At 55.2% G+C, this 22,572-nt stretch overlaps 1 protein-coding gene across 1 annotated transcript in view; it reads right to left on the bottom strand.

The window, feature by feature from the left end:
• Xylt1 (xylosyltransferase 1) overlaps positions 1-22,189 on the bottom strand; it is a 95,851-nt gene extending 73,662 nt beyond the window's left edge. Inside the window, exons 1-2 of the mRNA XM_042698124.1 lie at positions 22,016-22,189; positions 21,662-21,700 (exon numbers count right to left, since the gene is read on the bottom strand). Coding sequence (XP_042554058.1) covers positions 21,662-21,700; positions 22,016-22,189 — 213 coding nt within the window. The remainder of the gene's footprint in view (positions 1-21,661; positions 21,701-22,015) is intronic.
• Between the last annotated feature and the right edge of the window lie 383 nt (positions 22,190-22,572).

Below are 22,572 nucleotides of genomic sequence, written 5' to 3' on the forward strand. Positions count from 1 at the left end.
TGTTTGATCTCTGTTGTAATTACTCAACTTGTCTTAGAGCCAAAGCCATCAGGAGTCCCATGTAAATAAGTGAGCGGTGCTTGTGCCAATAAAACTTTATTTATAGAGAGCAAGTGGAGGGCCGGGTTTGCCAGCCCTCTGTCTAACTTTCTCCCTGATGCCATCACTCCAGAGGTCGCCCCTTTCCCCCCTTTCCAGGCCTGCCCCCTCGCTTCCTCCAGAGTTTCCATTCCACCGTATTTACACATTACCAGAAATCGTGCAAATTGTGACAGGTGACACCAAACTCCACACTCAGTGTGGGTGTGGTGCTCCCCCACAGCACACAGCAAAGTCATTCGGGAAATCTCTTTGACGGAAGTTCTTCCCTGTGTTAGGCTGACTGCTCTCTGGATTCCCCAGGCAGGCCTGGGCAGATCCAAGTCATGACTGTGTCTGGTAAGCAAGGCCCTGACCCACGGCCGTGACTGGAAAACGCAGAGGACTCTTACTTACTGACACCAGTCACTGTACGAGGGGGAGGCCCCATCTCAGCAAGTCCAAGTAGATACCCACTGTGCCTCCGTGCTGATCCTTAATGATGGTTTTTTTTTTTGGGTCTGGTTGTGGGGCCTGAACTCTGGGCCTGGGCGCTGTCCCTCAGCTCTTCAGCTCAAGGCTAGCACTCTACCATTTGAGCCACAGTGCCACTTTCGGCTTTTTTTTTTGCTTATGTGGTGCTGAGGAATCGAACCCAGGGCCTCAGGCATGCAAGGCAAGCGCTCTACCACTGAGCCACCTTCCCAGCCCCTCAATGATGTTTTGTTTGCGTGATCTCACCCTGTCCCGTAAGAGGCAGAAGCCCTCCCCAGAATAAGGGAGGGGCGGGAGGGGAGATGAATCAGCCAACGCACAAGCGGAACTCCAGGAGGTTCCAGAGTTGTGGGGCTTTGTCCCCCAGGTCCCCAGGGGTGGCTGGAGGGGGGGGCAGGCGGCCTTTAGCCTGGAGCGGATGAAGGGAGGGCGACAGTGAGTTCACTGTTGGTTTATGGGGTGCAGGGTCGGGGCTGGGGACTGCGGAGCAGCACTGGTTATGGGGGTTCAACGCTGGCCAGCCCCCCCCAAATCCTCTGCTCACTCGCTCATTCCTTCAGTCAGGCTTACCATGAGCATCTACCACAGGTCCCCGCCCTCACACAGGGTGTATTTAGTGTAGGGATTCATTCATTCATTCATCTTGCCACGAGCAAAGCCTTTTCCTTCCCGTGTGGGGTATGACCACGAACACGGGCACAGCCCTTACGTTCACCGGCTGCTGTTTAAGCTGCTGTGTTGGTTGCATTGTATTTGCCGGTCTATAGAATTTTTCCTCAGGTAATGCGGTGCTGAGAGCCTTTCGAGCCCCTGTCCTGGAAAGGAGCCACGTGGAATTAGGAACCAGCCACACTGATTCTGGAGGCTTCTTGATCGACCCCCTCTGCCTCCAGCCCCAGCTCCAATCCCTCGCCGAGTCCTGAGCCCCCCTTGGGTTCCTCCGTGTCTCTCTGTCTCCACAGTACCCCTTTGTGTCCCATCATCCTCTTCTCCCCTCACCCCAGGACCTTTGCACATGCCGCTTCCTCTTCCCCAAGTAAATCCTTACCCCTTAATGTCACTTTCCCAGAGAAACACTCCCAACTGCCAAGGTCAAGAACCACAGGTACAGTCTGCCAACCCCTGGCTTCCCCTGCTGCACACCTCCTGCTCAGTGCCGTGCTGCCCTACGGGTGCAGACCCTGACCCGTGCACCCCGCCGGGGGATAGCGGCCACGAGGCAGGCCCTCTGTCCTCACACGGTGGGGAGCAGGCCTTGCTCCCCAGCTCCCTCTCCGTGCTGGTGCTGCCCGAAAGCAGGGACCACAGCTTTGAATCCAACCACTCGGTAGCCTTTGGGAAATCAAAAGAAGGGTTTCTAGAAGCCAGGCCGGTGGCTCCCTCCTGTCATCCCAGCCACACGAGAGACTGAGGACAGGCGGGCTGGATTTCCAGGCCGCCCCAGGCAGCAAAGTCCCCACAATTCCTTCTCAGAGAAGGAAGTCGGGTGTGGTGGTGCATGCCTGTAATTGCGGCAATGGGGGGGGGGGGAGCGAAGGGGAGGACCTAAAGTGGACGGTTTACAGTCAGGTGTGTTACCCAAAGGGAAGTGAGAAAGTATCTCAAAAACAACCTGATGCAGGGCTGGAGTCGTGGCTCAGCTGTAGAGAGCCTGTGCCTAGCAAGCACGAGGCCCTGAGTTCAAACCTCACCGTTGCAGAAGGAAGGAAGGAAGGAAGGGAGGGAGGGAAAGAGAGAGAGAGGAGAGCAAAAGAAAGGCTAGATGGGAGCTGGAAGGATGCACAGGTGCCTGCCAGACAGACAGACAGAGGAGCCTGCACAGCTGGACAGGCAGGAAGGCACGGCAGAGCTGAGCAGGCGTGGAGGAGGGCAAGGAGTCTGGAGTCCGCAGGAGGCCGCTTCCTCCCAGACCAGCAAGGCAGGGGCGGATGTCCCCAGCCCCAGCCCCCTCCTCCGCCCCCCACTGGGCACAGCAGCAGCCCCAGGGTGCCAGGACCCAGCCTTCCACATGGGAGCCCTCCCCTCCCCTCCCTCCCCTGCCCTCCCCTCCCCTGCCCTCCTGTTCCCTTCCCTCCTTTGCTTTTCCTTTTTAATGATTACAGGCTCCCGGCAAGTTGCCTAGGTAGTACAGAGGCCACCGTGTCCCCCGTCCAGCTGTCCCCAAGGGGTCACCCCACAGCGCAGCCCAAGACTGTCTGCCTCATCTGGGAACGGGGCAGGGAGCGCTCTGCCTTAATTCCACCCCCCAAGCCCCAGAGCAGATCAAAGAGGGGGCCGAGGGGGCCGAACAGCCCCCCCAGGCCACCCCAGCCTGAGCACCTCGAGCTACGGGCATCGGTGCGGACCAGAGACAGCTCCAGGCAGCCTAGAACACGCAGGGCCAATAAGCCCGAGTCCCAAGGTCGAATGGACAGGGTCCATGTGTGGTCGGACATCAGAGTGAAGACAGTGCCAGCGGGGTTAGCAGTGCCTGGGCTTCCAGACGTTTCCATCTGTCAGGACGGGCTCTAGATGCCCACTGTGGAGGAATGAAAGGAATCCTCACTGCCACCCAGGGTCACTGTTGTGAGTATTTTCCTTTGTGATCTGGGGATACCGAGGCGGGTGCCATGAAGTCGCTTTCTGCAGGCTCAGAGACAAGGAAGCACTCAAGGGAGCATGTATCCAGACCCGGCCCCGTCCACCATTCTCTCCTGCCTCTAATGTGCTAACAACTAGAGAATCCAAACCTACCTGCCTCAGGACCTTTGCACATGCTAGCCCTCCCCTCCACCCCAGGAACTCCTCCTTGCCCAACAAACTCTTTTTCACTCACTGGATCTTGGTGGGTAACACTCCTCTGTGAGATCCTCCCAAACCCCCAACCCACTCGACTAGGGAAAGTACCCCTGTTAAACTCTCTCCGAGCTCCCCCTGGTAGATGCTGCCATCTGAGCGGATAGGGTCTCCATCCGCTTTGTACAACGCGCTCTCCTCAGGCTCCGGCACAGAAATGCTCACGAACAACCCCTTGTTCAAGGGACTGCGGCCAATCCTATCTCTGAGAGGGACAGGGCCGTCCGCCGGGCCGCAGCAATGCCATGTGTGACTCAGCTGACCACCGAGTCCCAAAGCCACAGGCCTCACGGCGTCTGGGCTCCATCCCTTGCCATCAGCGCTGCTGGGATGGCACTGGCTTGGGGGACAGGGCCGGGCAGGAGGGAGGAGACCGTGTGCGCGGGGGCAGCGCGGGGGACCGGCCTCTCCTTCCTGCTGTATTTAATGTTGCTGCTAATCACGGAGATTAGACCGAAACAATTACAACAGCTAATTAAAGAACAATGCGGTTTCTGGCATCTTCGCGGAGACGGCACCGCTGGGAATTCCTAACTCGGGCAAAGCAGGGATAATTAAAAACCCCCGGCTCGGCGCTCCCCGCGCCGGCAGCTGGATCCCGCTGATTAAACTGCAAATAAAACACACGAAACCGACACTTTGTAGTCTATCCAATTTCACTTAAAAGGGCTTTTAACGGATTCATAAACAGAGAGGCCGTAAACAGCAACATTATTTAACCAAAGCCAGTTATTCCGTCATCGAGGGCTCACAGATCCCCGATGGTGGACATGTCCAGCAGGCCCGGGGGGTGGGGGAGGCAGGGGAGAGGACAGGGACATGGGACCGACCGCAGGAGGCGCAGCTCCTCAGCTGAACACCCATCAGCTCACCGATCGCGGGGACTTCCATCTCTGAGAACAGACCCCGATTCTCCCAGGAGGGACAGAGGGACGGAGGGCGGCTCACATCCAACAGGTACCGGCTGGTTTTAAAGCCTCCTTCATTACTTCCGGGGCTGGCCAAGTTTACAACCTCGGCAGCAGCAGAGGAGGACGGGAGGAGACTTGTTTGTTCCTGAGCCATCGAAGGGCTGGTCAGCACAGCTGGGTACAAAAATGCGCCTGGCTGCTGCATCTCGTATGGAGAGTCCCATCACCGTAACTGCGTGGTGGTGGCTCAGGTGACCAGCTCGCCCTCCCTCTCCCGTGAGAAACGGGGAGGGGGGAGAAAAAATTAACAAGGAAGAAGGAAACAGGGCAGAGGAAAAAGGGGAGGCCGAGGAAGCACCAGTGCTGTAGGGAGAGGTTCCCATTTTATAAGTTAATGCCACCCCCTTGCTTTGCTTCCCCCCATTCTCCCGCTCCCCCTCTCCCTCCGCATCCCTGCCCACAAGTGACATAGGGGATTTTCCACAGACTCGGATTGTTTAGCTTCTTCTGTTGAGATGGGCTCTCACTAACCTTGCTCCCAGGCTGACCTTGATCTCAGCCACCTGAATAGCCAGGATTATAAGCGTGAGTTTCCATGCTCTCCGCTGTCACTCGGATGCTAGCGGGGCATTCTGCACTGGCACAATTCTCAGCAGTGTGATGGAATCCTGCCCCATCCCAGGAGCCTCTACTTCCTGCCTTATGTCTAGGTGTTGTCCGGTGAAGAACTGTGTGTAACTTTGAAAGAAAAAGGACACAAACTTCTGGCTTAGAATAACGTGTTCACTTATCTTCCTCCTTTGCTCTAATTCATTCATTCAGTCATTCATTCGTTCCTCCCTCCCTTTCTTCCTTTTTCTCTTCTCTTTCTTTCTCTCGCCTCTTTTTTCTCTCTCTCTCACAAAACACCCATTTTAAAGAGGGCCATTTTACAGAGAGTACTCCATCTGTCCGTGAGAGCAGAGAGATAAGATGCTTTCTCATGACACGAATTACAGCTCATTCTACTTCACTGTACGTGAGTTATAATTACCTATTTGTAACAGTCTAGCGTGAGGCCTGAGGAAAGTCACAGAGCTGCCCCACGATGCAATCGATGTTTTTTACAAAGAATATTCAAGGATTTCCACGGCTGGGCTGCAGTTGTGAGCTGGGCACCCGTCGGCCCGTGAACGCAGGAGATCTCGTGAGGTTTCACCTGATGGAGAATCCACTGGGAGAGGGAGGCTTGGACCGGCCCTGGGCGCAAGTGGGAAAGTTAAGACTGGAGAAAGAAACACACCCAGAACTTTCCCCTTCTTGGTTAGCCTTCAACTTTCCAGCCACGAGAATGTTCAGGCTTCGCATCTGAATTCCATTCAAAATGTTTGATTCCGGGGAATGGCGGGCGATTTTGAGAGTTTAATCTTTACATTTTATCCTGCACTGTAGAGACAGTATGTTATGATCGAAATCCGTTCCTTCTGGACTTGCGTGGGGCTGCTGTGTGGGCGGGGGCTGGGACGCACTTCTGGGGTTGTTGCTGAATTCATTCGCTCATCCTCTCTAAGCACGAACGGGGAAGGAAAGTCCCTGGACCGAGCAAGAACTAAGCACAGCACCGCAGCTACCAGAGCCTGAATCTCCACCCACCATCCTCTCGTTGCTTGCTTTGCTTTAATAATTAGTTAATAATTAATTATTTTTCTGCTACTAGGGTGGGAGCTCAGGATTTCTTGTTTGCTAGTGTGGTGCTTTACCACTGAAGTCACAAACCTTCCCTGCCCCCCTTCCAGTCCTTTTGGTTCTCCTTACCTTTCTTGTCCTCAGCCTACTGCTGAGATTTTCCTACCTGTGCTTCCTCATGTAGCTGGGTGTAAGGTGGGCACACACTGCACTCAGCCTTCAGTTGAGAGGTCTTCTGAACTTTTTGTGGCCCTAGGCTGGTCTAGGACCACAATCCCCTAGCAGCTAAGATTATAGGCATGGGCCACCAAGCCCAGCTGTGGTTGTTGCTATTTGTTTTTGCCAATCTTGGAGGCTTGAACTCAGGGCCTGGGCTCTGTCCCTGGACCTCTTTGTGCTCAAGACTAGCACTCTATCACTTGAGCCACAGTGGCACTTCTGGCTTTTTCTGAGTAGCTTATTGGAGATAAGAGTCCCAAGGACTTTCCTGCCTGGACTGGCTTTGAACGGTGATCCTTAGATCTCAGCCTGCTGAGTAGCTGGGATGATGGATGAATGGGTCCTGGGGTCTCACAGGGTCAGCATGGCGGCCTGGCACACGCTGACATCACGGCCCTGCCGTTCATTTCACAGTGCGTTGAGATCTAATCTCTGCGTCCCCTGCCTCGGATACTTCCCATCTTTACTGTCTACTGAATACTTAATTAAAAGAAGTGTTCAGGAGACCAAGGGCACCCATTTAAATAAAAATCACCCGAAAGGAGACGAGACAGCTGCCGGCAAAAGCAGCTACCCGTGCTTGGACCAAATGACCGGAAACAAAATGCTCGCCCTTTGCTACGTGAACGATGGTGCGCTTCTATTTTTAAACACATCTCCTGACTGTGAAACTGTACTTGGATTTTCCAGGCAAGTCTGTGTTCTCCCAAGTCTGAAACTCCCCCGTGGTGCACCAGACTCCATCCTCCTTTCCAGCTGACACCTGTGATCCAGGGTTCCTCCAGCAGACCTGGGGTGAGATTGGGTTGTGTGGTAAGCACACCCGGCTACACGCCTGCCTTCGGTTGCAGAAGGGCACGAAGAACCAGCCTAGGACGGCAGAGAGGGCCGAGAGGCTGGGCCGCCCGGCCTGAGCCTATTTATTCTGTAGATGCTCGTGATGGACAGGATTATTTCTGGGGTGGAGAGTACTGGCTCATTACCACACCTGCAGGGATCATAGCAAAGGAATAGACGAGCAGAAGAAAACGGTCACAGACAGACAGAGAGACAGATGGGGAAAGGACTCCAGATCTGAAAAGGCAGCAATTGTGTTTTCTGATGTGACCAGAGCTCTGTAGCAGAATCCAAGCGCCAGCACCGCACACCAAGGTTAGACTGACGGAGGGAAGTTTAACACATGCCGGGCCTGCAGCTCAGGGAGGTTGGGGCTGGGGTGTCACATGGAGACTGCTCAGGGATAAAGCGTCAAAGCTCCAGGGAGCGGAGAGGTTTTGCAGGGCATGTGCTTACCCACTGTAGCATTTCTGCTTCCCCAGTTCCAACCACCATCCCAGAACAGATATCCCGGGAAGAGTCGAGAATGGGGACCGGCAAGCTTCATTCAGTACAGAGTCAACTGCTGAGGTGGAAGTTCTCGCTGTGCAAGTCCCGGGGCCCAGCCCCATCGCAGCCAGAGCTGCAGACACACGCACCACCGAGCGGGGACGGCCGGGCCATGGCGGCCTCAGCCACAGAGCCAGACGGCTGGTGGCACCTGGCTCGTGACCGCACTGTGCCTAACAAGGAGCGTGGGCTCAGCACAGGGCTGGCTCTAGATTCAAATCGTGAATCCACAGCTTAAGGCTCAGTTTCCTTCTCTTTTACTAACTAGAAGACACAGCACCTACTGTGTGTGTGTGTGTGTGTGTGTGTGTGTGTGTGTGTGTGTGAACCACCATAAGGTGCATACTCACTCATTTCTGAAAGGGAGTTCAACAGAATAAGTTCCAGAAAGTTCTATCTGCAAATGTCAAAGGCCTAGTGGAGCGTTTGGCTCCTAGCTGGCGTGTGTTCTGCCACTTGAGTGACCCAGGGCAGCCTAGGCCAGCCTTGTCCCTGCCACACACAGACTGGGGGGGGGGATTCCTTTGTGCGGTGCCTAACACATGCACACAGACTCTGTGTGTACCATCACATACACAAACACACGTTCGTGCGTGCACGCACACACACACGGCACTCAGTTCCATGTGGACCCTGTATCTGACCCAATGAAGCGTGTGCTCATTCCAGAACTCTGTTCACTGAGCATGGATGACTGCCACCACCGGAGCTGGCCACGGCCCACGAGGACTCTGCGCCTCTCCCTCCACATGCACTGGGCCCCGGGAGGAGCAGCGCGCTCTGTCCAGGCTCGGGGTTATGCAACAGGCCTGCCGGCCAGTTCTACTTTCAGAGAGACTCCAGCCAGCGGAGGGCCCACAGGGACTCCTCCGTCCAGCTGCGCCGCCCTCCCCACCAGGGTGGGTGGGTTGGGGGGGAGGTTCTGTCTGGGCTGCCATGGGCCTCACCCCTGGGGGGGGGTGAATGCGGGGTGGAGGGGGACCCCTCTAATACACAGAAGGTGGCTTTAACCTTTGAGGAATCTCAGCAGCTGGTTGAAGATGTATTGTCTTAGAATAAAGATGCTCCATGCGATTGGGAAGGAGAAGCTGGACGCTGAGCGGTCTCCAGGGGCCTCTGTGTGCCACCGGCAGCAAACATAACCTCCCAGGGCGGCTGGTCCCCTTCGCCACACCTAGGGGAAGAGCCTTGGAGCCTGGACATGAGGTCAGAACCAGGGCGGAGGCCGTGTTTTCCCAGCGTGACCGGAGTGAACACCCAGGCTCTTCGGCTGGGAACAGCGTGAGCCAATGTCTGCCTCAGGCTGTTGGGGGGTGGGGGAGGAAGGAGGGGGGCTGGGACTCAGAGGGGCAGCTGCAGATTTGGCTCACAGACCCCAGACCCTGGGCTGAGATGTCTGCTTCCCAGACTCGGCCAGTTCCAGATGGGCTGTGGTTGTGTTGCTAAGGGGGTGAGTAAGGCACCCTTCCAATAAGGGAAAAGCAATGCATAGTTGATGGATGGATGCACACCACACATGCGCGCATGCACACACACACACACACACACACACACATACATATGCACACACACTATAGACAACATCCTCACAGACACAAGGAGATTGCAAGAGGTGCACCGATCTTGTGTGTATGTGTTGTGGGGAAGAGTTTGGTGGCCCTGGCTTGGAACTCAGGACCCTGTACTTGCTAGACAGGCATTCTACTACGTGAGCCACAGGTACAGCCCCAAACCACAGTCTGGGGTTTGGGATTTTGCAAGGTCAGCCTCAGACCATAATCCTCCATCGCCCCTCGAGCTGGGATGTGGACCAGAATGCGTGGCCCGTTCCTCCCGTCCTGTCCACCCAGGTCTCAAATGAGATCCTTCCATCTCTGCTTCCTGCCCAGCTGGGATTACAGGCATGAGTCGCTAAGGCCGACTGTTAGTAACACAGCCAGGACTGAAACCTAGACACGATGATTCCACTGCCACACTTCCTATTTCCTGCTGTCCTGATACCTGGGGAGACATTAGTGTCTTGGTGGTCTCGGCGGGAGTTTCTGTCGACCCTGCTTGTCCTTCCTCTAGCCTTAGGACCACAGCGACCAGGCCCTGAGAGGCCCAGGGTAGCTTCCTGCCCACCAGTGGAATCAGTCAGACACAATGCTAGGATCCCTCACAATTACCCGGATCTATACCTCTTTCAGGAGTCCACGGGTGGGCAAATCCTCCTCCTCCTCCTCCTCCTCCTCCTCCCCCTCTTCCTCCCCCTCTTCCTCCTCTTCCTCCTCTTCCTGTCCCTCAGCCTCCAGCTTCAGGAAAGCCTCCCTACCCAGCCTGTGGATGCCTCCAGCTGTTGAGCACAAACCCAGCAGTTCCCCAGGACGGTAGGTCTGGGCATCACAAGCTGCCATGGCCCAGCTGTGGTCCGGCTGTGGCCCTGCTGTGGCTCTGCAGTGGGACATGGGCACCATCGCCATCAGCCCCCCCCGGCCCCCACCACAGGACCCCCAACTCATCAAGGCAGGAGGCTAGGATCAGAACTCCCGGAGTTGCCTCTGGAGAAAGGACTACCCATAATTCCACACCAAGGACCGGCGCATGCCGGAGGGAGGGCCCCCCGAGGCTGCCTCACCAGTGCCTCTCCATGAGACACCCCCCCATGATTCTGGAAGAGGTGGCATGAGCCCCCCTCCCACATCCGCGTCCCCCACCCGCTAGTCTCTGCTCCCCCCCCATCCCGGGAAGGCCTATCGTGTTTTAAAACATTATTTCCCAAGTGCTCTTTAAAACCAGTTTGTCTGCGTATTTACTCTGGCGAATTAAATGAAAATAGGAAACACAGTAGATGGGGGGGGGGGGGGGGGAATCACCCAGTATCATGTGCCATAAACGGAATGTAACTAGGAAAACGCGCAGAGCTATTCATTCCTCCCAAGTTCGCTTGTGTACCGTGGAGACACATCTTTCAGCTCCCTGGCTGGCAGCTGAGCGCGTAGGAAGGGCTGCGGCAGAGAAGTGGAGAGTGAGCTCTGCCTGGAAGGCTGGGGGTCCCGGGGCACGGGTGGGGGTCCTGGGGGTGCTGCTGGGGGGCATGTAGCCCAGGCGGGGAAGGCGAGGTGGGCGTGTGGGTGGGGATTTGAGCAGGTGCTACCTGCTCCCCTGCAGACACATCCTGTTCCGGGCGTGAATCTAACACGCGAGGCGCTGGACTGCTAACTCTCTGCAATTATTAAAAAAACAAAACAAAAAAAAACCCAGAACCAAATCACAGGTGCTCTTGTCGCTCCCAGCCAATCAGAGGGCAGCACGCCCCAAGCCCCTCCCCCTCCCCCCCACCAGGTGGTCCCTGGCACTTCTCAGTGCTGTCCTTCCATCCCACTGCTCTGGCAGGGAAAGAAAAACACCCTGACTCCCACAGGGCGGTGGGTTTCGCGTGCGCATGCGTCAGGTGACTCTGGAGGAGGGGGATGGCAGGGAGGAGGGCGGGGAAGGCGGGGGGGGGGGGGGGCTTGCTCCCGCTCAAGCCTTTCGGGACTGTTCTGGGGGGTTCGGGCTGCCCTGAGGTTATCTCAGGTCCAGGGGTGGGGGTGGGGCGGCCATGGGCATTTTCCTAGCCACACAGTCCCAGGATACGGTCCAGCCCAGGGACTTATAGGTCCTGGGGAAAGAATTCCGGGTTCTCTGACCACAGGCATATTTATGCTCATAACCACACAGACAAATTCGAGGTGAGATTTCACAAGCCATCCACGTCTGAAGTTTACGGAAGAGCGAGTGTCTTAGCCATGCCCAAAACTCTGACACTGAGAGAAACTACCAGAGATGTTCATGTCACGTTGCACTGGCGGCAAATTCTCAAAATATTATTTATACGTGTCACTCCTTGCAAATTACAGTAGCTATCGACCCTCTGCCAAAGCCAGCTAATTGCTGTGTTAAGAAAGAACCCGATGTCCCCTGCTCCGTGGAGTTATTTTTTACATATTTGGATAATTCCACGTTGACATCATTGTCACCCTTTGTCATCCCTTTGCATTTCAAAATATTATTTAGAGATAAATGACACATATTTTACCACCTAGTAAGAGTTCCAAGACACAGAAAAAGTGGCAGTGGGTTTCCCTAGACCATGAGCTCACGGAGATGAGGCCCTGGGACCTGTGTCTTCCAGCGCCGGTACCCAAAGCCGTGGTTAGGAGCTGGGATGTTATGTGTCTCTGAATCTATCCAGGTACCTAAAAGTTTATCCTTCCTTCCATCTCTCCACACATTCAGCAGGCAGTCCTGCACCCAGCCATTACTCATCTATCCATTTTCAGTCCATTCATCAACCCAACACCCGGCTGTTATTGATCATCTACTACCCATGCATCCATCACCCATTCATCCATCCACCTGTCCATCATCTATCATCCATCCCTCACTCAACCAGCTATCCATCCATCCATCCATCATCTAGTATCCATTACTCATACACCCACCCATCACCTATCCATCCACCATCTATCCGTCATCCATCCATCGTCTATCCATCCATCATCTATCCATTGACCATCATCCATCATCCATCCACCATCTATCCATCCACCACCCATCCATTATCCATCCATCATCCATTCACCCTCCATCCATCCACCATCTAGCTATCCATCCACCTATCCATCCATTCGTCCCTTGATCATTCATTCATTCATTACTCATCCCTCCCTCCCTTGCTCATCCCTCTATCCATCCCTCGCTCATTCTTTCCATACATTCACCATCTAGTATCTATTACTCATCTATCCACCCATCATCTGTCCATCCATCATCATCCATTCATCCACTATCCATCCATCCATCCATCCATCTATCCACCATCTAGCCATCCACCCACCCATCCATTCATCATCTATCCATCCAACGATCATCCATCCATCCCTTGCTCACCCCTCCATAATCCATCCTTCCATTTATCCATCCATCCATAATCTATCCACCCATCCATTCATCCCTTGATCATTCATTCATCACCCATCCCTCCCTCCCTTGCTCATCCCTCCATCCATCCCTCACTCATTCTTTCATCATCCACCGCCTTCCATCTGGCCCAGCTCACATGCAGGTCTGACAGGTGACACCTCCATACTCGGTCTCCTTGTTTTACTTCTGCATCTCAGCTTGGGATCTGGTGGGAGGAAAGTGCTCTGGAATGGGAACAGGTGGTCCAGTTCCCTGTGATACACGTGACCCTGGGCCTGTCATTGAAAGTGCCTACGACTTGGTTTCCCCCCAGAGGTGCAGCACCGAGCTGTCTCCAGCTGCCACAGACTGCATGGGCTGGGCCTGGAGTCCAGCCCTAGCTCCCTGCCTGGGTCTAGTCAAGGAGTCTCACTTTTAAAGTATGGAGCTTCAGCTGCTGAGTCACAGTGATCATCAGATTCCCCCCTCTCCCCCAAGACCACCATGGCCCAATTCCCAGGCCCAGTGTCACTCTCTCCCTGCGTGTGTGACCCTAGATGACACATGCACCCTTTGCCCCAGGCCTCTCGTTTATGGCCTGTGAGTGAGATGCCAACCTGCCTTCCACTAGGGAAGGTGGAAAAGACCCTTCTTCATGGGAAGACTGTGTGAGTTTATCCAAGGACAGAGCTCAGCGCAGTGGCCGGACATGTCCTCCACAGACGCAGGTGAGGGCTGGGAATGAGGCTTGGTGGTAGTGTGCCTACCTAGCGTGCCTGAAGCCCTGAGCCCTCCCCACCCCCTCTCAAAGCTTCTGAGAAAGGCTGAACCGGCTCCGGGGGGTGCGCAGACCCAACTCCATCTGCTGACAGGATGAAGCTCTCAAGAAGGACTGGCTCAAGCCCCAGGACCTACCCCCGTCCACACACACACGTGCACACACGTGCACACTCACTCACACACTGGGGACAGGACCTTGAAGTCCCTCTCTTGCCCCGGCTCCTCCTCGTCTTCCTCCTTCCACGCTTCCTGTAGGGAGCGGGGTGAAGGAGTCTCCCTGCGACTATGTTCCAGCTGCCCGGATGCTCTGCTTCCCAGCGGCCACGGACACACGAGCCACGTGACCAGCCACGCAGCTGTCCACAAGACCCTCATGCTGGGACCTGGAATGCATCCTCCCCCCGGGGGGCTGCGTCTGGCAGCACTGCTGTCACGGTGGGGGAAAAGCACCACTTTTAGGAAGAACTGTCCTCACATGGTGCTAAGCTCCCCTTCAGGAGTTTTCTCTCTGCGGAGGCTCACATGGTGAGTTCTGAGAACCAAGTTACAAATCTTGAACACCATCATAGTCCTGCTACACACTCTGGTTGGTCTGATTTGCTAATAATTTGAGATTTTAAAAAACTTATAATTTCTTTTTGGCCAGTTCTGGGGCTTGAACTCAGGGCCTAGCTGCTACCCTTGAGCTTCTTTGTGCTCAAGGCAAGCACTCTACCACTTGAGCCACAGCACCACTTCCAGCCTTTCAATAAATATTTAAATAGTATATAACTTTATATATTATGTGTTGTATAAATATAATTTAGATATTAATATTATATATCAATATATTACATACATATCTTACATATATAGTGTATTACATAAGTATTTGTACATTGTATATAAAATTTTATAGTGAAAATTTATATTAAAATTATATTTATAAATATATTTATCATATTATGTTAAATATTTATGTTTATAAAACACATACTTCTTATATATTATGCATTTATAGAATATGCTTGTCAAATCTTTATTAAATATTTATAGCAAGATTTTTTAATATAAATAAGCCTATTCTTTTTTTTCTTTTGTCGGTCATAGGGCTTGAACTCTGGGCCTGGGCGCTGTCCCTCAGCTCTTCAGTTCAAGGTGAGTGCTCTACCACTTAGGCCACAGCGCCACTTCGAGTTTTCTGGTGGTTAATTGGAGCTTACAGTCTCAAGGACTTTCCTGCCTGGGCTGGCTTTGAACCCTGATCCTCAGATCTCAGCTTCCCGAGTAGCTAGGATGACAGGCGTGAGCCCCCTGTGCCTGGCTTTCGCTCTTTCTTTCCTTGTCCTTCAGGGTCTCTCTGAGGAGCGGCTCTGCCGCTCCTGGAGCTCAGGCAGTACTTGCATGCTCTGCACATCCATCTGTAAACCCAACCTGGGCCTGCGCCCTTTGCCTCTGTCTTGGAACAGGAGCACCTGTCTCCAGGCCTGTTAGACCGGCCCACGCATCCTGAGTGCCGGCCACACCGTGGTTGAGGCCACATCCAGGGATGGTCAGCTCTCGTCCACCCAGCCTGCCTCCTCCTGCTGTCTGACGTGGACCTGCAAACCCACCCCCATGGAACATTCTCTTTGATGAACCTCACTGCGAGAACCCTTCCCCCTGCCCACCCCCGAGGCTGGCGAGAGCCCTCATCATCCCAGGACCTGGGGCATTCATGCCAGGAGTCCCCACTGCCTCCAGAGACCCTGCTGACACCAGGCGGGGCCCTGGCACCTGTCCTTCCCCGGGCAGTGCCTGGGACCCCTCTGCCACAGCCCCACACGAGTCACATGTGTGGACAGAGGCTCCCGTGCCCCCGGGTCGTGTGAGGGATCCGTGTCTGCACCCACAGCAGTCCCATGTCTGCAAGACGTGTGCCAGTGCTGCACCTACTCCACGCCCACCTCCACCACCTCTACACCCAGCCCAGACCCACGCTGTGAAAGGCCTTGTAAACCTATCTCATCTAACCTACACCTAATAACCCACGCCTTCCTCACCTCCACCTCCGTATGCGCATCTACTGGTATAAGCGAATCCAATCTAACCGCCACCCAAGTGATATCCACACCTGCATCTCTATCTATCTATTCCCCAAACATATCTGGTCGAATCTGCATCTAATCTCGACTTGGTTTGCATCCATAGCTAACTTATCCCCAGAGGGAGTGTACTGGGTGTGAATCTGCATGTAATCTACCCGAGGCCCTCTTCCCCATGGACCAATCACTGTACAGGTTCCGTGGCTGTCTCTCTGTGATGGAGAGGAGACGGGTCTTCCATACCTGTCTCTAGTCCGGGCACAATCACTCACAGTAACTTGGAGAAGGAAATTGCGTCTCTCTGGGCCTTGGTTGGCCCAGCTGTAAAATGGGGGTACCTCAGTACCTGCGTCCTGGGGTTACGGTTACTGACAAACATAACTGCCAAGGCCAAAGTTGGTTCCACATGCCAGCAGTGGGCAGGCAGCTGCGGCGTTCCCCGCCTGTCCCCCCCGCCCCCGCCCCAGGTCTCAACTGTGCCACGGGACAGCCGTGAAAGGTGAGTGGGTGACATCACGTGAGAAGCTCCGTGGAAGAGCCCCGTGGCCGAGGGCTAAGGGAGCCTGGCTTCGAGTCCGCACAGTGCCTGTGTCACAGCTAACAGACATCGGGGCCATTGTCGCCGAGGTCCGGGGCAGTCACTGTACGTGTCCTAGGTGTAGGGCGGGACTCAAACCTCTGGTCTTGGGTGAAGTCGCTGGCGCCCAGAATAGCAGCTCTGACTTCAAGGCTCCGCCTTGGGGAGCTTGCTGGCTATTTGTGGGGTGTCACGTCACACCACCCATGCCCCTGAGTCACTGTGTTCACACATCCACCCCCAAACAGTGCCACGGTCCCAGTGCCGACTCCCTGCCCTGGCCATCTCCGCCTCCACCAGGGCTAATTGCACACCCAACAAATCACAGCCATGGAAAGGCTCGGGCAAAGGGTCTGGTCCTGCCCTGTGCCGGCCCGGGTCTGATGCTCTGAGGAGCCCGCCAGGCAGTTTGCTCTCATCAGATGCTGGGCACTGTGGAAATTAATGGTCCAGAGACTCAGGTAGGAACCATTCAGAAACTCCTGATGACTCCAGAACCGCTTGCCAGGGAGGGAAGGTCAATGGAGGGAACGAAGGCTTGGGGCTGGGAGCGGGAGAGAGCTTCAGGCTAAGCTGGGTGGGCTCTGCTCTGGAAAGAGGAGCCAAACCCTAACCCCAGAAGACCTGGACAAGGCCTCCGAGAACACCCCGGCCACGTGGATGCACTTGATTAGTTTGTGCAGCACCCGGGGCCCCAGCACGCGCTGGGCAAAGGGCCTCACGTTTCATGGCCTGGCGATGGACGTGTCGGGCCCAGGGCCTGCAGACCAGATGAGGCCTGACCTTCAGCATCAAGGCTGAGCTCGGGAGATTTGCCACCTTGCTGCCTGTATCTCTGCTCCAGGGGCCAGCAGGGCTCCAAGGGGATTTCTTTGGGTGTCTCATTCTCTCCTAGGGGAAAGTTATACTCGTGCACACGTGTAAGGTGTAGAAGCAACCCTGACCTTTACCCACTAGATGCCAGTCATGCCCCTCGCCTCCAAGTTGTGACCAGCTTGGAAACCAAAAGTTCACCGCCAGGTGAGGAGCTGCCTTGGTTTACACCCAAGTTTAAGTTTGGCTAATCAGCAGCCCACTACTGATCTAGTGGCAGCCAGCCATCAGATTGGCAGACAAGACTGTGACCCGGAGCTCCCCTGGGCTGGCAAAATCCCCCCAGGGCACATTCCTTAGCCTGGATGCCCCTGAACTCGAATCCAATCCCTCTCTAGGCCACCTCTGTCACCTGCCCTCACCCTTGGCTGATAAACTAATTTCTTCTTCATCTTGACCATCCTATGGGGAAGGAGGCATTGACGGAGCTTGAAGAAGTGAAGGCTTTCATGGGTTGTAAGGAAAACTGGCATTGTGTTCACAGGAACCCAGATGGAGATTTCAGATGGCCCTGTCTACAGTCGCTTGGCAGGCTTACTCTTTTACTGCACTAGCTGGAAGTCATGCCCTGAGATCAGATCTCACTCACTGAGGGGGTGGGGCTGGAAGTCTCTCACCCGCTCAGATGACCCCAGCGGGAGCCTTCTACCTTCTCACCTCTGCGGCCTTGGCTCTAGCCCCAGCCTGGCCTCTCTCCGTGTCGTATAGGCAGAGATGAGCAGATTTAGCGACGCAAGTCTGAGAGCATTCGTGTCTTCCTACATCCACCATTCATTTTCCAGGCAGGCCTGGCTCTCAATCCTCAGAGCTCCAGAAATACCTTTACTATCTGAATGGCATTCCCTTCCCTTCTTATCCCCAGTTAGTTGATCAAAGAAAGTCAGGTAACTTGGTTGGTGTGGGAAAGTGAGCAGTCAGGAGCTTTCTTCCTAGTGCCCTTGATCTCTGGGTCCTGAGAGGATCCTCCCTTCCCAGGGAGCCAAGACTACAAACAGCAAGATTGACCGATCTTCCTAGCTCCCTCATCGACTCCCCTGGTGCCTCCCAGTTTGAGTTGGCAGCCATTAACGAATTGACAGAGGAGCTGCTGGGTGGAGAGGGAGCAGGAAAGCCCCAGTTCAATGACTAGGAACAAGCCTACCAGAACAGATTTAGACCTGGAAAACTCCTGAGAGGATCGAGAAGGATCGGGAAAATCAAAGGCACATTCAAGTTCCTCAAGATACTGCCAGTGTGTAGGGAAAGAGCTCGAAGATAACATTTCTAACTTTCCCTCCCAAAGTTTTGCTATTATTCTGTAATCATCCATCCATCCGCCATCCATCTGTCCATCCATCCATCCATCCGCCATCCATCCATCCATCCATCCATCCATTCATCTTCCTACCTACCTACCTAGTCATCCTCTATCCATCCATCCACCCACCCACATGTCTGTCCCCTTATCCATTGAAATCCCTTCCCTTCCTTCCTTCCTTCCTTCCTTCCTTCCTTCCTTCCTTCCTTCCTTCCTTTCTTCCTTCCTTTCTTACCTCCCATCCATCTACTCATTCATCCTTCTATCTCATCTCTACTAATTTACCTAAGTACATCTGTGGATTCTTGAGCACAGCTTTCTCTTGCTGCTTGGTCCTTGTATACCTAGCAAATATCAAACCAGTCCCTCTAGCCTCACCTGGACATGAGTGAGTCGTTCTATTCATCGAGGTAATTTTATTTCCTGGCAAAGCATAAAAGAGGTGGGGAAGGGAGATCCTGATGTCACGTGCCCCTGTGGTGTGTGCGCCCACCAATGCTCCCGGCCTCCTGTGTGACCTGGGGCAGGTTCTCCAACCTCTCTGACCCTCAGCTTCCTGGAAACTGGGTATCCTGAGACACTTCTGGACCTGTGGCATTTGCGGGCTCCATGGGAAAAGCCAGCTGTTGCCAAGCAAAACTTGTTAGTAAGGATGAATACTGATAGCGACACCAGGCCACAAACCAAATCCAGACGACAATCGGACTGGCTTGTTTCCTTCTCCATTTTTAGGTCACCTAGTTACTGGGTAAACCACCATGTGGAGACAGACAAGAGGTCGCAGCAGCATCGGGGGCTTCCCTGGGACACCCCAGCTACGGAGAAAGCTGAACTGGAGACCTCAACCTTCCCCACTTCCTCTTCCCATGAAGGCAGCCACGAAGCCGAGCTCTGCTGATGCCAACAGACGTGGAGCTCTGCCAGAGGGAGTCCTGAGCAGGCAGTCAACCCATCGCCCGTGGGAAGAAGGTCCTGCGTGGCCGCGTGGCCTGGGTTCTTGCCTAGGCTACTGGTTCATGATGTGAACACATGGCTCACGAAGGCCCCACAGGCTCACCTGCGGCCCTGGGCTCCAGGGCAGGACATGAGGTCAGGCCAGGGCTGCGCTGGAGCTCGCATGACCTGTGACCGCCGCACAGCCACGTCTGCCGTCCTGCTCATGGCATATGGGTGACCGTCGGGGCACCACTTCCTATTAGGACACCTTTCCTTGTCCCCTTGTCTGACTGCAGTGAGGTCAGACTGGGCTGCGGTGTCATGCCGGTCCTTACGAAAGACATTTGCCTCTGGTTGGCTTCCAACATCTCCTTCACCCAGGAACAGAGCACAGGGAAGAGGCCACGTGCTGCTGATAACTCCGATGGGGGCGTGCTTGCAGACACAATGAGTCATTTGCCCAGAGATGGAGCACCAACACACGAAGCAGCCTGTATCCCCCGCTGGCCGCGCGGCCACCAGGCAGGATAAGCTGTCAACCATGAGCCACGGACGTGACACACGACTCTTTCCCCTGGAGAAAGGGTGAAGGATACCCTTGTGTCTATGCAGAGAACCGTCCAGGGGCAGCTGCTCCACCCCCAGAGGACGGAGCATCCGGACCTGTGGCCGCAGCTGAGAGTTCATGGTTCTCCTGAGCCTCGCGATATTCCTTCCTAGCCCAGGGGACAGGCAGAGCAAGACCAGAGCTGTCATCCTCCAGACCCGCTCACGACGGGCAGATGCGCCAGACCCTAAAGTGGGGCACAGGAACCGTCGGGGAGACCTGTGGAGCATTCTGAGGGGCACCCAAATGAAAAGCTTCGTCTTGTTTTCGCAGATTAGTATTTGAATGCACTGGAAATACACGTCTGTGTGAACATGCACATCTATTCATCTGTCCATCTGCCTATCCCTTCATCCATCCGCTCACCAAGCATATCTTACTATAAGATTACATAGGACTGTTTTCAACTATATGTCCATCCATCCATCTTTCTACTGACCCATCCATCAACCCATCCGTCCACCCACCCAACCATAACTGACCAATAGGAATGCTTGAGACAGTGTTTTCAACTTGGCCACCACCAGCACTCTGAGCTGAATAATTAATTCCTATGGGGGAGGGGGGGCTCCTCACACATCCCCAGGATATTGAGTTGCCCCCTTGGTCTCTAGGAATAACCACTTCCTCTGACTAGACCCCATGATCCCAGATGTCTTTAAGATGTTTCCAAATGTCCTCTGGGGATCAAAACCACCCCTAGGTTGGCTGAGGACCATGGGCTAGGGTGGTCTAAGTGTTCAAGTGAATGTCTTAGGAGAGTTCACGGAACAGATGGAGACCTGTGTGCAAACAGGACGTGGGTGTGATGGGAGAGGGGACGCAGCAGTCCCGAGGATGGCCAGGCAGGCAGGAGAAGCGGGGCCTCTTCCCTGTTGGTGTCACCCTCTCCAAAACGCCCTGCCAGCCTGGGGCCTACCCCTCCCTGGAGCCAGGGGTGGGGCCTGTGTGGGTCCTGGGAGACAGGAAGATGGATAGGCATGCACAGGGAGCCCCGAAGATCTGCTGCCCCTCTTAGTCCCCTAGTTTTGGCTTTGCTGATATTCTGGGCCATCCTGAAGCAGCATCGGTTTGGGCTCTTAGGAAGATCTAAGGAGGGATCCAGAGGAAGAGAAGGGGGAGCGAGTGAGGAAAGTTGTCTTTGATGATGGCTCCAGAGGACCCCCCCCACCCCGAAGCTGCAGTACTCAAATACACGGGACAGCCTTGGTACGTTCACATCCAGGGAGCGGGCCCTGATTATGCGGTGTTTGCTGTGGGGCTCTGTGGACGGGGGTGGGGAGGGGCTGCCTGCCTGCCTTCCTTCCTTCCTTCCTTCCTTCCGCTTCCTGACTGAGCTACAGCGATGACATGAGCAGAGACGCCTCCCCCCCATCGCACAGTGGTTCACGAAGCTGACCCCGATTATCCCCTATGACTGTCCGAGGAGAGGGGGGAGAAGACGCAGAGCCAGGGTCCACGCGCTCCATGGCGTGCTGATCAGCACTGCTGGCGCAGGCCTGCCCTGGCCCCCAGGAGAGCAGGAAGAGGACAGAAGGGCGCTGCCCTCCCGTACTCGGCTCTCTGGTCATCCGTGCTGCACCGCACCGCAGTTGCCGTCCAGGCTCTTCCAGGGGGCCTCGCGTGCCCGCATGGAAAGTCCGCTGTGTCCCAGCCCAGCCGCTGGGGTTGCAAGAAGCAAACACCCCAGAAAAATATCTCCCACGCTCCCCACCCCCGCCTCCCCTCCCCCTCTGCACTGAGCTCCTCGCCATTGCTGGGCGGGAACAAACAGCAGAGGAGAACTCGACAGAGGAGCACGGGGATCTTGTCTCAGGTAGGGGCACACGGAGAGCCCTGAGCACACGCAATGCCCAACAAGTGCGTGCAAGGGTGTGTGCGGTTACGCACGTGTATATGGTTAGCCAGCGCGGGTGTGCCCCGCGGCCCACAGGGGACACAAGTGCCCGGGATCTCTGGTCCCAGATCATCAAGGCGGGGAGAATGACCAAGACCACGGCGGTACTCACTCACCTGGGTCCCCAGCGCGATCGGCGGGCTCGGGTGCGGGTCCTGCGGGAAGAAGAGAGACAGCACTGAGAATGGCAGGGTGGGGGGCAGCCAACTGTCTCCCCCATTCTTCAAGGATGCCAGGATGTGCTCCCCCGCCCCCTCCCTGTCCACCCCCCCACGCCCTGTACACTACCCCCCCCTTCCCCTCCCTCCAGGCACAGGATGAAGGGCCAAGTTTTCTCCTTAAGGGACATCCCACAAAACAAGGAAGTGCCGAAGAGAAGGGAGAAGGACCGTCACCACGTACACGGGCGTGTGTGTGCACGCAGCACACGCAGGTGGACAAGGGCGCCTGCCAGAGCGCAGAGGCCCCACCAGAGCCGGGCGGCGGTCAGGCCTGGGGCTGCTGCTGCACAGAATGAAGGCAGCCAGAAGGGAGAGAGAGAGAGCTCGGGGCCCGTGCAAGCGGCGCATTCCGGCGGGCCAGCGTGCTGCCCATTCGCTCTCCACAAAAGCCCGCTGGCCGCCCTGCGCCCACGGCTGGGCCATCACGCAGGAGCTCTTGGGATTGAGGAAGGGGCCAGGGAGGGATGGAGGAGGGGAAGGCGGGGGGGGGGGGGGGGGGGGAGGGGGAGGGGAGGGTGCTCACGGAGTGGTTTCCAAGGGAAAGAGGAAACCCGCTTGGTGAAGGTGGCTTTTGTGCGAACTATATTTGTCTGAACTGAATCGTCTGGGGCAGAGGATTCTGGGTACAACCTTAAGCTTGAGAATGATCTCCTCATTTTCATTCTTTGGGACTTTACTTTTTATTCTCCCCAGAATGGGCTTTTAAGACGGAGCTGGCTGGGGCCGGCTAATTAATTTGCACTTTGCTCATTGCTGAGCTAACAGGTACACCACCTCATAATCGGCGTCTTGGGAAATGTTTTGTT

The sequence above is a fragment of the Dipodomys spectabilis genome, unplaced genomic scaffold (genome assembly GCF_019054845.1).
Source record: "Dipodomys spectabilis isolate Male_0828 unplaced genomic scaffold, ASM1905484v1 ptg000231l, whole genome shotgun sequence".
NCBI classification, from domain to species: Eukaryota; Metazoa; Chordata; class Mammalia; order Rodentia; family Heteromyidae; genus Dipodomys; species Dipodomys spectabilis.